General features: G+C 52.0%; 3 protein-coding genes across 5 annotated transcripts in view; 2 read left to right on the top strand and 1 right to left on the bottom strand.

Annotated features, from left to right (window-relative positions):
- LTBP2 (latent transforming growth factor beta binding protein 2) overlaps positions 1-3302 on the top strand; it is a 73850-nt gene extending 70548 nt beyond the window's left edge. For all 3 annotated transcript variants that reach the window (XM_074824732.1, XM_074824733.1, XM_074824731.1), the window contains one exon: positions 2418-3302. In XM_074824732.1, coding sequence (XP_074680833.1) covers positions 2418-2584 — 167 coding nt within the window. In that variant the 3' untranslated portion in view covers positions 2585-3302. The remainder of the gene's footprint in view (positions 1-2417) is intronic.
- A 677-nt stretch (positions 3303-3979) lies between these two features.
- On the bottom strand, positions 3980-6169 carry NPC2 (NPC intracellular cholesterol transporter 2). The gene is made up of 4 exons (XM_074824730.1): positions 6021-6169; positions 5803-5910; positions 5377-5549; positions 3980-4742 (listed from the first exon to the last, which is right to left on the bottom strand). The coding sequence occupies exons 1-4, from the start codon at positions 6103-6105 to the stop codon at positions 4656-4658; spliced, it is 453 nt and encodes a 150-aa protein (XP_074680831.1). The 5' UTR covers positions 6106-6169; the 3' UTR covers positions 3980-4655.
- Positions 6170-10687: 4518 nt separating this feature from the next.
- Positions 10688-16048, top strand: ISCA2 (iron-sulfur cluster assembly 2). The gene is made up of 4 exons (XM_074824729.1): positions 10688-10766; positions 10943-11111; positions 11236-11351; positions 11538-16048. The coding sequence occupies exons 1-4, from the start codon at positions 10708-10710 to the stop codon at positions 11710-11712; spliced, it is 519 nt and encodes a 172-aa protein (XP_074680830.1). The 5' UTR covers positions 10688-10707; the 3' UTR covers positions 11713-16048.
- The last annotated feature ends 327 nt before the right edge of the window (positions 16049-16375 follow it).

The raw sequence follows: 16375 nt of genomic DNA, 5'->3' as shown, positions 1-16375 counted from the left end.
ATGTTTTAAATGGCTTTTATTGTAACAGCCAGGTATTGCTAATTATCTTTGGAGTGCAGCTTTGCAGACCATTGTGCAATTGCCACAGTTTCATCTAGACTGTATTTTCTCAGTTTGTTTGAGTATGTCATGTGAGAGTGTGTTGAAATCCTCACTGTGGCCAAGGCACATCATATCCACTGCTTCTCCCTTATCTGACAGACCAGTTATCAGGTCAGCAAAGGGAACCAGATTGGCTTAATGTAATCAGGCCTTAACAGATCTGCACCAGCTATTTAATGACCCTGATGATATCCTTTGGAGGGTTATGACCTAATCACTCACAAACCTGGTCTACTTAAGGGAATGGGGGTGAGCAGTCTGTAATTCTGGATTCTCCCTTCTGTTTTTCAAGATAGTTACCAGATTTACTCTTCCTTGGGTCTCTGAGACCTTGTCCCTCTCAGAGAGAACTTCCAACTTTTCCAGGACTGCAGGAGCATTAAGCATGTGAAGATGAATTGCAGCAAGCCTTTAGCAATATGGATGTAAATGCTTTATCTTTATGATTGTCGAACCTCTCCATCACAGCATAGCCTTTCCCTCCCTGTGCTCCTGCACCCTCATTTAAACACTTCAAACACGGTCTGCACCCTGTCTGGTCACCACGAGCATTTTTATGATGGCTGGAACAAATCCCACATTAGCTGCTTCAGTCAGCTTGGCTGGCTTTTGTTTTCTCCACCGATAAGGACCAGACCGACATTCCCCATTATTTCCTGCTAACATATTTATGGAGCCTTAGCCTGTTGTCTTTCATGTCCTGGACTAACTCGCACTCATTTTACACTGGAGCCTGTCTCAGTTTTTTTCCCTTCACTTCTCCTGCTTTGTGCTTAGTCATCCCCGTGTTTTTACCTTGCTGACTTCAGGCCTTTAGAGTACTCCTGCAGCTGCTGCAGTGCTTCCCTTCTCGCCTCCCTGTGGGGGTAGCCTGCCCTCATCCTGCAAATTGGGCTGCCTGCCCCCACCCCTGCCTGAGTGGGCAGGTTCCAGGGCTTGGTGCACACTGCTAGCACTACTCTACTGCTTCTGGCTTTCGGGTGCCTCTGGGCTCTCCTCTCAATCTGGTGGTCCAAGGCCAGACCAGCCTGCCTGCTCTTCCCCCTTTTATCTTTCCCTGGAGCCCCCAGCAAGGCTGCCTGCCAGCCGCTTCCCAGGTTGTGCAGCACATCTCCCTTGACGTGCTGCCTAACATCTCGTCCTTGGGCTTCTGAGCAAGCCCATCCTGACCACGGTGATGTTCTCGTCCTGAGGTTTAGCCCGAGTCCGCAGTGTCCGGTCAACCATTGCTTTGGCTGCATACGAACGCTGCCTTGTTCCTCAAGCTCTCTCATCTCACATTTCTCCTCTCCATGTGACTGCAGTGCTTCCTCCTGTTTTGCTTCCAGCCTCCCTCCCTGGGATTGCACTTCCCTTTCTTTGCCAGATGGCCCCCTCCACCCGTACTAGGAATAACCCCAGGTCCCTGGAGTGACTGAGCAATTCAGTCCTTCTGGGGTCCATCAGTCACTGCTGGGGCCTTCACTCTCCCTTGGGTGGCTGGCTGAACCCATCAGCTGCTCCCCACACCTGCTTCCAGCTGATCTGTGGGGGGTGAGGCTGGAGTTCGTGGTCAGAGGGCTTGGACCTGCCTTGGCAGGTGAGGATTTGGGAGGTCCTGTGGGTACAAACAAGGTCTCTGGGGTGCACAGGGATGCTCTGCCCAGCTGGTGACCCCACCACAAGTTGGGGTAGCTCAAGCAGGGCATCCAGGGAAGTACATTTAGCAGAGCAGACCTGTTACAGTGGGGCAGCAGCTGTAGGGCTCATGTGCAAGCTCTAGCCCAGCAGCAAGCTGTCCAAGTGAGCCCTTTGGCACAGTTTGCAGGTTAATAAAACAAGCCCTTGTTTGCACAGCATGAGATCCCTCTGTGTTCTGGTCCTGGAGATGATAATCGGCCTCTCAGGGCCACCATCATCTGCCTTCTCAGCCTTGTCAGATCAGGAAAGGACATTTTCCAAGGCTGGAGGCGACCTTTCTCACAGATCTTATGCTAGCACAATTTATTAACAGGAAGCTGCTAATCCAAGGTGTGACCAGAGCGTGGCGGGGGCCCTATCTTGTATGCATTGCTGGGGGGAGCAGGGCTCCCTCCTGTGCTGGGGAATGCTAAATGCTGGGGATGTCACCCTTGGGGTCTGAGGGTGCTCTGCAGATGTGCTGAGCAGTGTGGGAGGCTGGTGGGGTCACAGTGGGCATCCTGGAGGTGCTTGTGGGGGGCATGGGGCACCTGTGGGGGAGGGCTGGGGGATGGCAGGGGCACAAGAGATGTTGGCTGCAGGCTGGGACCGCTTACTGCGCCACTGGCTCACCCTCATCCTTCTCCTCCTTGCAGACATCAACGAGTGTGAGGAGGTGGACGGCCCTGAGCCCCTGTGCCGGGGTGGCACTTGCGAGAACACGGAGGGCTCCTATCGCTGCCACTGCTCGCCAGGCTACGTGGCCCTGGCTCGGCCCCACCGCTGTGTGCCCCAGACAGCCCAGAGCCCAGCGGCAGCGTAGCTCTAGGGGAGTAGGGGTGAGGGTGCTCCCCTCCAGCACGTGGCTCTGGCACCCGGGACCTGGGAGCATGGAGAAAGGGCCCCCTGGGGCTGCGGGTGCTTTGGGCTCTTTGCTCCTTCCCCTCCGAAGTGCACAACTTCCCCGCCACCTCTCTCCACAGGCCAGGGCTGAGCTCCAAGCCTCTGCACCCCCCTCTGCCCTGCCAGCCCCTGCTCCTTCTGCAGCAGAGCCCACCCTGGCCCCCAGCACCCATCACATTGCCTTGCACCATGGAGGCTCACGGGGTGCCTTCCCCTGCTACACAGCCCCAGCCTCCCCACCTTGCCCTGCCAAGAAAGGGGGTTCATCTCCCTGCCACTGCTGCACTGACCTAGTGACAAGCCTCACCCACACTGCGGGTGCTGTCCCCACTCCTCATGAAGCATCCAGCCCCCAGGCCAGAGCTTTGAGGGGAGGGTCAACCCCAGCTTTCTAAAGCTGCTGCCTAACCTTGGGGTGTGGGGGAGAGGCCGGAGGGGCCCCAGGGCCAGCTCTCCCTGCAGCCAGCCCAGGTGCATCCCTTAGCCCTCTACTGGCTGGGCAGGGGGAGCAGGGGTAGGTCCAGCTTCCTTTCTGTAAAGTTGTTGGTGATTTTTTTTTTAACCAAGTCTGCTGGAAACTTCTCTCATGTTGTTAAATAAAACATTTATTTTGGGCCCCTGCGGCTCAAGACACTGGGGTTGGTCAGAACTGTGCTTGTCTTGCCTCTGCCAAGGGGTACCAGAGCCACAGGCTCCCTGTGGGTCCAGCCTGGCAAGCCCCCCCCCCCCCCATCTCGTAAGTCAATTCTTACCCCTCTCACACTGGCACCCAGCCACCTCCTGCTCCTGAGCAGAGACCCTTGCCAGGCCAAATATTTGCTTATCTCCCCAGCCCAGGGCCAGCCATAGGAGCCAACTCCAGCCCCCACAGCAGCCGTGGCTGCTTACACCCTGCCTTGTTCACACACAAGGGGGGTGCAGTTGAAGTGTGAGAGCACGTAGGTTTCTGCAGTTGGCAAGAGCCCTTGGGCAGGTCTTGCAGCTGCTTTTCCAGCCCCAGAGCCCTCACTAGAAAAGCCTTTACCCATGCTTCAGCAAGCAAGGCCGTGTTCTACCCCACCTCCTCAGGGAGCCTCTGCACCATTTCAGGCCAGCCCAGGACCAGCAAGGCAGAACAGCCAGACATTGCCAGCTGGACAGCCTGGCAGCCAGCAGCAGAGATGCCTGGCTGCTCACAGGTCACACACACTCAGACCAGCATACCACCTCCATCCATGCCTTCAGCAGAGAAGTAAGACCATCCCAACCAGAAGATGCCCAGCCACTCCAGTTTTCCTCCTGCTCCTTTCCACTCACAGAAGACAACACAAGCAGATTTTGTCTAGCCTTTATTAAAAGGAAAGTTATAAAAAGAGGTTCAGGAGCTCCTAGCAGCTCTGAGTTAGTAGTAGTGCAAACCATTGGTTAGAAAAAGAATCATCCCTGCAGAGACATCGAACGCCACTTGGCTTTGCATCCACAAAAAGGAAGCTTTCCCAGCTGCAGTCCTGCCACCTCAAACAGGGGCCCACGACACAGCAGGCTGCCAGCTCAGGGAAAACCTCCTCTCCTCTCCTCCAGCTGCATGGGTGGCAAACACAGGTCCCAGGAGCATCCCGGTTGCAACAAGAGCAGGAGAAGCACAGGAGGGTGGATGCAGCTGGCATTCTAGAAGAGGCACTGAAGGATTACCAGGTAGCAGCTCAGACACTAGCCAGGTTCATCACAGAGAAAGTCATTTGTGAGGACAGACAGCTCCATTTCAAACAACTAAATCACCTCTGCAGAGTAGCTGGAGAATGCTGCTCTCACTTGAGCCGCTGTGAGAACACCCCAGGGAGCTCCACACGGGCTAAGAACCCTCTGCCCATGCTTGCAGGAACACAGCACTGGCTGCTCAGAGGCTGCAGAGCTCTGAAGGAAGCAGTAAGAAACGCTTATTATATAAAAGAATTTGGCCTGTGTTGTCTCCTGTTTTTCCCCTCCCCAAGCCCTACTAATGACAGGGCTCCTCAGCTGGTGATTTGCACTGGTATCTTCCAGCAAAACAACATCTGGTCCTGGTCATCCACCAGCTCCCACTTCACAATCAATTTAATCTGAAAGAGAGAGAAGAGCAGAGGGAAACGAGAGTCTTCAGGAAACCCTAAGGCAAGGTCACGGGGAGGGAAGTTATCACTTGTGTGGATTAAGGAGGTCCTGGGAGCTCTGTGCAAAGAGGACAGAGCTGGGGCACTGCCCTCACTGCAGTAGGTGGGCCATGCTCATGCAGTGACTCCTGGAGTATCTTACATGAAAGCAGGGTTCTGTTGCATGACACAGGAGACCTCCACACACCACACTTAGATCCCCACTCTCTGAGTAAGCAGAGAGTGGAAACACCCTGCAGCCTCCCAGCTGAACTACAGCCTGGGACCGAGCACCCCCAACTTGAGAGCATTTGGCTGAACACAGCAGGCTCTGCAGGGAGGCGTAGTACAGGAGGAGACTTGGGCAGCTGAAGCCACTTCTCAGCAGCTGGAGCCAGGCTGCTGCTTCTGCTGGGTCTGTCCCAAAGTGGGAACTTGAGACAGAGCCATTTTCACAACAGAAGTGCTACCAGATAGTCTGAGGAGTCTTCTAACCTCTTCCCCATTACCCCAGGACAAGATGCCCTTCCTGAAAGGCAGGTGGTGGCACTGTCCCAGGAAGGACAGTAGCTCTGAGGAGCAGACCAGCTGCCTGCTTACTTACACTTGGGTACTCGCTCTTCACAGGGAGTTTATTCAGGTAGCTGTAGGAATGGCCCTTCTGAATGGGGCACTGGATCCCAGACTTGCATCCATCAGGCTCAGGAATTGGAAAGGGTATGTCCACATGCAGCATCTCGCCATACACCCTCGCTTTGCTGCCCTGGCTCTCGATCTCTGCAGAACACGGAGAAGTGTAAGCACAGCACCAGAGCAGGGAACACATCTCTTCATCACACCCTTCCCTTCAACATATGCTGGAAGCTGCAAGACCACAACTAAGGGACGCTCTTCCTCCCCGGCCACTTCTTCCCACCCGGACGGCTCTCCAGCCACCCTTCCCCACTTCTCTCCAAGCAGTGGGGGACAGAGGGGATAGCTTCCCCCCTGCCCACCCCCCTGGCACCCCAGCTAGGGAAGCGATACTTACTGCTGTCGAAGGTGACGTTGATGCTGTAGGATGTCCCCTTATGGAGCAGGCAGGGCTGCGTGGGGCAGGGGCTCACGTTCACCTCTTGGATGCTGCCGTCTTTGGAACCTGCAAGGAAGAGCCGGGCTTACCGGGCCTTTCCGCCTACCGACCCCCCTCCGCAGACCCTTCCCCGACCGCTGCCTCCCGCCGCCCCGAGGCCGGACGGGGCCACTCACCACAGTCGACAAAGCGGAGGGGCTCGGCCAGGGCGGTAGCGGCGGCGCCCAGTGCCAGGAGCAGGGCGAGCGGGGACGGCGCCATGACGGCAGCGAGAGCACGAACGGCGGCCGCAGCTCCCCCGCGGCGTCACATGAGCGCGGCGGCCCCGCCCGCGGGGCCGGGCCGGGGGCGGGGGCTCGGCCGGGGGCTGCCCCCTCCCCGGGGCGGGGGCCGCCACGCACCCCCGGGGGGATCCCTGGAGCCAGGGGCCGCCGGACCGCGCTAACCTGCCGGCCGCGGTGCGGTGGCCGAGGGCCAGGCTGCAGCCTGGAAGAGGGCAGCGGATTCACGGCCGGGACAGGAGAGGACAGGCCGGGGGGGGCTGTGCTGGAACTGGCGCTTGGACAGACAGAGCGCGGAAACCCGCGCTCCTGGCCTGTAACGGTGCGTTCAGCGCTAAAGGGCGGCTGCTGGAGGACACGGTCACGGACAGTGGGCTGAGAAGCTCGTCCGCTGCCTCTACGGAAAGGGGAATAGAAATAAAAATCAAGAAGCTAGTGTAGTAGGCCAGCCCGTGGCCTTGTTCATTACTTATTCCATACCCCATGTTCGGCATGTCGAAAGCTGTCTGTGTAACCCGAGTGCCGAGAGTTACATTTGCTAAGCAATCAGCATGGTTGCTGCCCTTCACGGAGCACGTACATTTAGTCCTGCTTCACAAACTTGTGAAATGCCAGAGACTCCCAGCTTTGCGCTCTGGATGCCGAGGCAAACGAGAGGATGATTAAGACGCTTCAGAAAGTGTTTGACCCACGCTAAAGTTTACAGCTTTTCACCAGTTTCACATGGTAGCAAGTGTTACCCTTAGTGGGGCCATGTCAGGAACACAATAGAAAGGCACGTGAGCGCTTATTTGGTAGGAAGGCGGCAGAGCTGACGCAGCTTTCCCCCTTCAGAGCTCTGTCCCAGGGAGGTGTCTGCCTGCTCAGCTTCAGCTGCCCTGCCAAGTGACTCAGAGGTGAAACCCCCACGCTCTGCTCAGGCTCCCCATGAAGGGTGACACACCAGCAACCCCAGAGGCCTTAGCAGGATGGAGTGGGACTTGTTCTTCAGAAGAGGGATCCCTTCCTTCTGAAAGGGGAGCAGGGCTTTTTTTATTTTTAAGATTCTGAATAAGCATGCGGTTTGCAGAGGCCTCAAGCAAGCAGATTAGGGTGCTTATAGCAGCCCTACCAAAAAAACAAAACCAGAAGACCCTGCTGAGATTAAGCCATATATTTAAGCCCCTCCAGCACACTTCATAACCAACTCGGTATTTTCGTTGTGCATGGGAACTTGTGCCCTCAGAAAGGCTTTCCTTCTCCCCATCCTTCAAGTCCTGCAGATGGTAAACAAAGCCGCCTATCTGACTGCTGGGAACAGAAGTGCGGTCAGGTCAGAGCAACACCATAAACTGCCATCACACATTCACAGGATAAGCAGCGTCATGCTTGGGAGAAGATTCCACAATGCATTAAATCTGGATGCCTCCCCGTGAAATGGCTCACCAGGTATCTGCTTCACAGACGCTCTTACATAGCGGCAGTGACTACATACATTGAAGTCTACACATATTTCAAAGGCTTTGAATTAAAAAATCATTGAATCTAGGATCAGAATTAACACATGTGTATTCCCCCCCCCCCCCCCCCCGAACTGGATTAATAAAAAGCCTAATAAGTTTGTAAAACTACAGCCAAGGCCCTTACACAGGAAACAAGCAAAAACCTTCTGCCCAAGGTTTTTAGCTGGTATCACACATTACCATCATGCCAGTTTTGCAGTGACAGCATTAAAGTGCAGATTCCCCAGGGCAGCATAAGCATGATAGGCCAAACAGACCTTGCTTTTAGGCACATGCCCCTTTTGAGATTGGATACAAGATGTGGGCCTCCAGGTCGCCTTGGAGCCCAACATTACACCAAAGTACTTCAGAATGGTTGGACTAGATGATCTTCAAGGTCTTTTCCAACCCAGACGATACTGTGATTCTGTGAAAGACTCAATTCAACTGTAGGCTGGTTTCATTATTTTGCAGACAGGGCTCCTTGCAGATTACCAACATCACAAGAAGCTTGTGCTAAGGTATAGAAACACCAGGAGAAAAGGCTAAGAAAGCTAACAGATAAATTCTTTCCAGCAAGACTGATACTCAAGTTTTTAATTTCTGTAATCCAACCAACTCTATTACATGAGAAAAAAGTCTGAGGTTCCATTTTATAAGCTAGCTACACCTAGTGAATCCAAATCTCTCTAACAACAGCACTGTACTTGCAGCTCAGTAAACATATCCACCTACAGGCACTACAGCAGCAGTGAATACAGAAGTCAGGTTCTCAAGAAAATCCACATACAGAGACTAATCAATTTTACTGTTCTTTCAGCCAGAACATGCTCCTTTTGCTACAGATCAGAATTCACATTGAAATGCATCACAAGCTACTCTGATGTTCAATACCACACCAGAGGTTTTATTATCACCAGTTTCTGAAGCACTGAAACAAGTTCAGTTTTCCACCAAAACAGATACAAGATGATTTAAGCATACACATTGCAGAGGAGAATAGAGCAAAATGTCTAGATAATTGAACTCACAGACAAATCTCTATAACACAGTGTGCTTAGAGAGCTAAAGGAACTCCCCAAACCCACAGACTAGAATAAGGCAAAACCAAAACACAGATTACATCAAGCTGTTGGGAACAAGATGACCAACAAAATCACAACCTCAGAAGGAAAGAAGAAAACCTAGACTGTAATTCTAAGTGAGAGAAAAACACCTGCATACCACATAGCTAGCAGGAGGAAAAAACAGCCCATGCTAAGAAAAAAGTGCAAAGAAGTAGCTGTTCTTAGTTACACCCACCTCTCCTAGCCCCTCAAAAATTTGCCCCCAGCACCTGAGTTACTCCTCAGCCTAGTGGATTATTAATTAGATTAAATTAACTCTGAGTGAGGCCAGATGGCCTCTTTCTCGTTCTTTCAGACTGCAGTAACCATCTGAGCAACATCCCAAAGTGCCTTGAAGGTACTTGTCATACTTTTGACACTTAACACTGGTAAAAATGAAGGCAATTAGAAAGTAAGAATGTCTAATTTGGGGGGCTATATCCATTCTCCAAAAGGTGTTCACAGTGAATGCTGTCACAACATGGGGAAATGCAGTGGGATCAGTGTAATACACCCTGCAGGAGAAAGAAGGAAAGCTAGTGCGATATGGAAAGCAGGCATGATCCCCTGCCTTTTGTCCCAGGAGTTCTTGATTTGCTACTTCAAAGTCATCTGCTTTTGGGATGCCACATTGATAATAACTGGAGAAACACCCCAATATATTTTTTTAAAACATTAAATGTTCCAGTATGCCTGATGAGGATTCATCAACCATTGCAGGTACCTGCATTAATATCAGTCCCCCTGGGACGCTGCCTGTGATACTTTCCTGGCTTTATCCTAACATTGTTAGAGTTAACCCAAGAGCAAGGAAAAGTAAACAGCCCAAACCAGTCTTTATTTACATGCTCAGGGTGGGACAAATAAGCATAAGCACGTGGTTGCAAAAGCATCGCCTTGCTTGGAACGAGGTGGTGAGAAAGCAAACCGTCACAGGGTCCCGAGATCCCCTGACGTTAAATCACCCCCTCCTGCTGGGATGACTGGTTTTTCTCCACCATACCACTGTGTGACTCTCCACAGGCCTGGCCGGGGGTGAGGAACAGGATTCCTCCCCCAGAAGCACATGAGGAAGAAAGAGATAAAGACTTTCTTAACTGCAGGTGCCATCTGTGAGTGACCGGCCAGATCGCTGTCATGTCAGATGATCTGGAGGAGGTGAAACCACCAAGGGAAACCTGCCTCAGGCAGCTATAGGGGAGGCTACCGGGCCTGCCCGGTGCCGTGGGGCCGCTCCAGCAGGAGGGAAGCGAGGAGTAGAGGGGAGGGACGGTGGGGGTGTGGGGGGGGCTGGTGGGGTGTGAGGGAGGCTGAGCACACATCCACGGCACCAGGGCCATAAACACCCACCTGAAGGAAAACCGGCCTCTGCAGGGATTTCTGAGCTGAGCCCTCACCTGATAAAGGAGAGCAAACCAGAAAAGGCAGGATCAGAGAGAACCCTAAAAACCCTTCAGCACGGCCCTGTGTTTGCTCCCTGGCTTGCCTAACACCCCCCCGCGACAGCACCCTGATCCCTCGCGGGGTCTCTGGGTTCTGCTCAGGATAAAACAACCCTCACAGCTAATTCCAGGACAAACATGCTCTGCTGGAGAGCGCTGCGTTATTTATTACTCTTTATCGTTTTATTGCTGTTTATTTATCTCTGTGAGCATCGCTACTTGCGATAGCAAACGCCCCCAAGGATGAACGGTGGTTTCGTGCCTTTGTGCAAAGATACAGTGGCTTTGGTGGCTTTACGGAGCCAGCAGCCAAGCTCTGCCCGCGGGGGGACGATGCCTCTGGGGACGCATCGCGCCGCCTGGCCGGGTCGGGTCGGCCCGCACGGTGGAGAGGCCACCACCACCGCCGCCGGCCCGGTGGGGCGGGCAGCGCGTTGCCTAGCAACCTCCAGGCTCAGCACTTCCGCCTCGGCGGGCGCCATGGCGGCCCTCGCCGGAAGCGGCGGCGGCGGCCAGCCAATGGGCGGGCGGGGGCGGGGTTCAGGGGGGCAGTATGGCGGCGCCGGGGGTGTTGAGCCGCTGGTGGAGGTTGGCGTTGGGCGGCTGGACGAGGTACCACTCCGCAGTGGCCCTGCTCGGTCCCCTTGGGGAGCACTAAGTGTCTGCGCTGTGCGGCAGGGGGTGGAGGGGGTGGAGGCCGGGCGCGCCGCCCAGCGCGGGGTCGGGCCGGCTGCTCGCGGCGGGGACTCCTCTGAGGGTCCCCATTTTCTCCCCTCTCCCCGAGGCAGCTGGTGTCCCGCTCCGCTGTATCGAGGACGAGCGCTGCCGAGGCCCCCGCCGGGTCCTGCCCGTGCAGTTGGCCGCCCGCTGCGGTGGGCATCGTCCTTCTCCCAGCCGGGCCCGACGGAGAGCGACCCCAGCGAGGGGCAGGTCTTCCTCAGCGAGAGCTGCGTGAAGGTAGGGACCCGGGGAGGCAGCTCGGGTGCCACTGGGAGGGATTTCCAAAATGCCTGGCCTGCCCTGGGCATATAGAGGAGACCAGTTTGTTCAGCGGGTCTTTTAATCCTCTTCCTCTTTGCAGAGGCTGCTGGAGATCACAGAAGGTGCGGAGTTTCTCAGGCTGCAGGTGGAAGGAGGTGGCTGCTCTGGATTCCAGTACAAGTTTTCATTGGACACAGTTATCAATCCAGATGACAGGCAAGGGCAAAGGGGTGTAGTTAGTGGTGGTCAGGTGCTCTTTGCAAAGGTGACAAGAAGGGGATGTGTGACAAGATAGTATCTTATATTGAAGGGAAGAAGCCTGTGAGAAGGACGGTGCTCAGGCTGTGCTTCTCTGTCAGGTCTGCAGCACAGATAATGGTTAAATATGCTGCTTTTCTGCAGGGTGTTTGAACAAGGTGGTGCCCGTGTTGTCGTGGATGTGGACAGCCTGGCCTTCGTGAAAGGTTCCATGGTGGACTTCAGCCAGGAGCTGATTCGCAGCTCTTTCCAGGTGGTGAGCAACCCCCAGGCAGAGAAGGGTTGCTCATGTGGGACTTCCTTCTCTGTCAGATTCTGACTGGACTTCCCCTGGATGGACACTGTCTTCAGGCACTTCCTGGCAGTCTTCAGAGTGGTTTTGCTTGATCTTTTCTCATCTCCCTTACCCTGTAACACAGCTGTTACACATGACTCTAGCTGTGTGTGTGTCTGCACTGAGCCTATCTCCAAGACTTGTTGGCCTTCTCTTCAGAAACATGAAGTAGCCATGAGCATGCGCATGGGAGCATCTTCAGCACCTCGTGAACCACCAGCCAGGTGGTGCTGACTTGCCTACCCTGTTCTGAATGTGGAATCACTTAACTGCTTGTTTCTGCAAGAGATGGCTGTATATATGTGTGTGTGTGTTTACTGAAAATTCTTACACAAAAAAAAAAGTCTTTGAGATGAATTGATACTGCATGTGCAGTCCCATGTGGGTGGAATCTGGATTCTTTCAGGCTACTGTTGCATATCCCTTGTCTTCCAGCTGAATGGGACTTGGAGTATCTCTCCTGTACACCTCCCAGTGTTGCTGGCTCTCCGCTCCCCAGCTCACAGTGGGCTTTTCCAGGTACTTTGCTGTTCTCTTACCCAGCAGGCTTCTCTCAGTCCCAGGAACCTACAGTAGTTTTGCTGTCAGTCCCTGGGATGAAAGTTTTTACTTGTTCAGAGTAAGTGAAGCTAAAAGTTGAGGTAGGAAGAATTAATAGGTTTTTTTTATTTTTAAAAAAAGAAAAAGCCTGTCTAGATATAAAAAAAACATAGCCTTCCATCCCCCAGTGCTATTTTAGGCTATTCCTAAACCTGACTTGGAATTTTAGGTCATACAAACTCTCGGGTTTCATAGTGTGTCTGCTGCCTTCCCTTGCCAGCAGGAAGGGAAGTTCAGGTGACGCAGGCAGAGGCGGATCTGGAGTACTACTTAAGGGTCCTCAAGTCCTTTTGACTTGGTTGTCTGGGAATCTTTTCCATAACTTGCTTCACTGCTTAATCTCTAACTTGTGCCTGGTTTGATGAAAGAATGAGATAGCTCCTTTTCTCTCTGAAACTCCCATGGAGTGGGAAATCTAGAAGTTTCCAGAATAACATCCTTTTGATTAGTTGTTTTCTGTAGTTTTTTATCTGCCACTAGATGTCTTTTAAATCAAAGTGATTCATCTGCTTCTGGGTGAAAGGAGAGATGGGGAAGCTATTTTTGTTCCAGCTCTTGTGTTTTATCTGATCATAACCAAATTGTCTAAGACTCGAGTCTTTCATGTGAGTGTGGGAGCACTGTATGACTTTCGTCTCAAGGAAACTGCTTACGGCAAACCATGAGCTTTTAAGACTCTGTGCCACAGGCATTTTTGTTGTTAAGTTTTCAAAATGCCTTTCTAAACTAATCAGTAGTGCATACATAGATTTCTAGTGCTCAGAGACTTGATAGCCAGCTAGTTTGTTTCATCTGCAGATATTACAGGAGTTCATACGTGATCTGCTCTGACTTTGTCATGTGGGGAATATGGACGGAATTTGGAGCAGTAGCTCTTTTGGTTTAGCCCTTTCCATTTCCAAGTTCTACCTAGTTATGTTTCTATCAGAGGGAAATGGATGTTGTACTGTCCCATTTTGTAAAAGAGACTAAAAGGATATGATTAAAAGACTTGTCTAAACCCCTGCAGGATGTTTTGGACCTACCCTTACACTCCCAGGTCTCGAATGTGATGTCAGCCAGAGCTGACTTTGAAAAGTGTAAGACCTAAAAGCTTGTGTGGATGGAAGACATTAAATAACCTCAATTTCTTTCGGCTGGGATAAGTGAGCAATGATAGTTGGCAGGAGGCATTGCTTTCTGAACCAGGAAGTACACATCTGTTCTTGATCCATTTCACACAGTCTGACTTTGGTCAAGTCTCTTTTAGGATCTTTTATGGGAAATAAAAAGTGCAGCACTAGTTCTGGGGAGGTAGCAAACCAGCAGCTACCAAGGCTTTTTTCCCTAAACTAAAGCCTGTCGTCAGCCCCTGTAAGCATACAGCCTTCATCTTGGATTACTGTTCTTAATAAATGTAAATATGCTCTGTCTGTCTGACCTAGCTGGGTTCCACCTGCCTTCACTCACTCTACAGTGATGAAGTATATCAAGCAAGTGCTGTCCATGTGGAGTGCCACCCCTTTCAGAGAATCGGCCTCTTCCTCCCAGGGACTATACAGAGGATGAGGCTTCTGGTCACCAGTGTCACCGGCAGCGTGGCTGGGCTGATGGGGAAGCTTGCATGTGTGACTTGCTCTGCCTGTGGTTCTGGCAGTACTGCTCTAACTGCACTAGGTGGACCCCTTACTCCTTGGCAGTTGCTGCGCTGGGCGTATATAGGCATTTCAACTTCTATCTGGGGTGAGCTTGGATCTGCTCCCTGCAGGACCTAGGCAAGAGCAAAAGTTTCTTTGCAGCTGCCTGGTTTGGAGGCAGGCTGGAGCTGAGTTCATGTGGTATTGCAGCAGTGTGGTCTCTAGATCAGAGAAACTGCTAGGAGCTGGAGAGGTTCCAGCTGTACTACACATTGCTCTTGGCCTCCTAGTCCTGCTTCCTGGGCTCAGCTATAATCTGCTGGCCAAAGCCACTAGTCTTCCAGTAGGGAATGGGTGCAAAGGGCGCTTTGTCACCTCCAGAGTCCTCCTGACTCTTGAAGTCTGTCAGTACATCAGAAACTGAGAACTTCTGTCCATGTTAGGAAGTCAGCAAAGGGGGTCATGTTAGCAGAGGGATGTGAAGGTGACCTTGGTAGATTTTGGCTGTGTAGGCAGAAAAGATTGTGACTCCTATGGAAGGGAAAAAAAAAAACCAACCCAACTGTTAAGGTTTATACACTGAATAGCCTTAGAGGCAAAGATGGCATCACACTGTAGGCTGTGGGGCAAGAGCAGTAGTGCCAAGAGAAGGGTGCAAAGGATTAGACAGGGGATTTGGCTCTGTCTGGGTTGTGAGGGGTCTGTAGTATGGGGATAGGTGGGAGCCCTTGTGCTGAACTGTGGAGAAAAAAGAAGTACGGAGCTGGAGGTGCCGCCTTCGCTTCACGGCAAATGAGAAACTGCAGTGGAAAATCTTTCTCTGCTCCCACATGAAGAAGGAGGATTCTCTCAGTTCACCCACCTGACAAGGAATGAATGATCAAGAAAGATATTTATGGAAAGCTACGTTAACATGAAGCTTCAAGGGAAAAGGGCACAATCATCAGTGTCACTGACAGGCGGGTAGAAGAGGATGGAATAGAAATCTTCACTTTGTTGCAGGTTTGGAGCCCTGCAGGGACTTGTTAGTAGACAACCAGTGCATCCTCAGCCTGTGACTCTGGCACTGTTCTTCAAATTAGGTATCTACCATTGCCTATTAACTGTGGGTCCCTCTTCCAGGCTTCAAGCCAGGCAGTGGTAGAGAAATGGCAACTTTTTGTCATGTCCCTGTTCTCGTGGTTTAGGGATATGCATGAGAATGCTGTGCTCACCTTGGTGAGCTTCTGTGTGGTATTACTTGCTACAAAGACTCACTTGGGGATGAGTGGTTCCTATAAGACCAAGGGCCAGCACCTAGGGTGGATGTTGGGGGAACAACTGGCCCTCTCACCCTCAAATTTTAATTGAAATTTCACTTAAGTTCAGCCTGTACATGGCTGTTGGGTGAGTCAGGAAGACAGCTAAGGGGTGAGGAGCCAGTACCCCCCAGATGACACCCACTGGGGCTTCTGCTTCCCCCACACAGTAGTGTAATTTCCTGCTCCCTTAGGATTTGCCTGAATCCAGCACTTGGGGGAGGAATCGCTGAACGGTGGAGGAGGCAATAATAGGAAGGCAGAAGTACATGAAAGAAGGCTTCACTCATCTGTGTCCTACACTGTGAAGGCAAATGCTTTTGTATCAAGATTGTCTTCAGCCTTGCAAGTGTTTCAAACGTGCACCGGCAGTTGGAAGTAAAAAAACAGTGATATAAACCCCACTATTCATACCATTAGCTGGGGCTGGCCAGTGGAGTTCACTGAAATCAGAGCAAGCGTGCTGTATTTGCAGGGTGAGCGCTATAACATGCTTGAGGACCAGACTGCACGCTATCTCCACTAGAAAACACAGCAGTTGGATTCATTGACAGAGGGTGTGATTGGATGTGCACCATTTTGATGCTTTGTTCTCTTTGCCTGTTTTCACGTATACCAGCTGAAGCTCTTGCCCAGTGTTCGCCATGCTTCTCTGGAATGGGCTGTAGCTGCTGGGGAGACTAGCAGCAGAGAAAGGGGATAACCTTGTGTAACAGTGTGTTTGACACAACTGTCAGCCAGCCTGGAAAAAGAACCATAATTCAAGGATTGGTGAGAATAAACTGCAGCCACCTGTATTGTATCAAACTCTTTCATTTGGGTAATCTTTTTATTGCCTTTTTTAAAGAGGATGAATTCTTGAACCAAACGCTGTTAGGGGCTAGCTATAGGATTAATAGTGCAGTTTGAATCTTGCTGGGTTCTGAGAAATATGTTGCTCTGCATGGTTTCCAGGATTAGGCTGCAACTGGCTTTGATCTGTGCAGATACCTGCCCAGGAAAGAGCTCAGTAGATCATGGACTTGGGGTGCGCTTAGCATCCAGCCATGGACAGAAACACCGTGGTGAGGCAGCTGAAGCTGTTCATGACAGTGAGATGGGCTATTACTCCAAGGCTGTGATTCCTCACCCTGT

Source organism: Strix aluco, chromosome 4 (genome assembly GCF_031877795.1).
Source record: "Strix aluco isolate bStrAlu1 chromosome 4, bStrAlu1.hap1, whole genome shotgun sequence".
NCBI lineage: Eukaryota > Metazoa > Chordata > Aves > Strigiformes > Strigidae > Strix > Strix aluco.
This window is presented reverse-complemented; position numbering and strand designations above follow the sequence as displayed.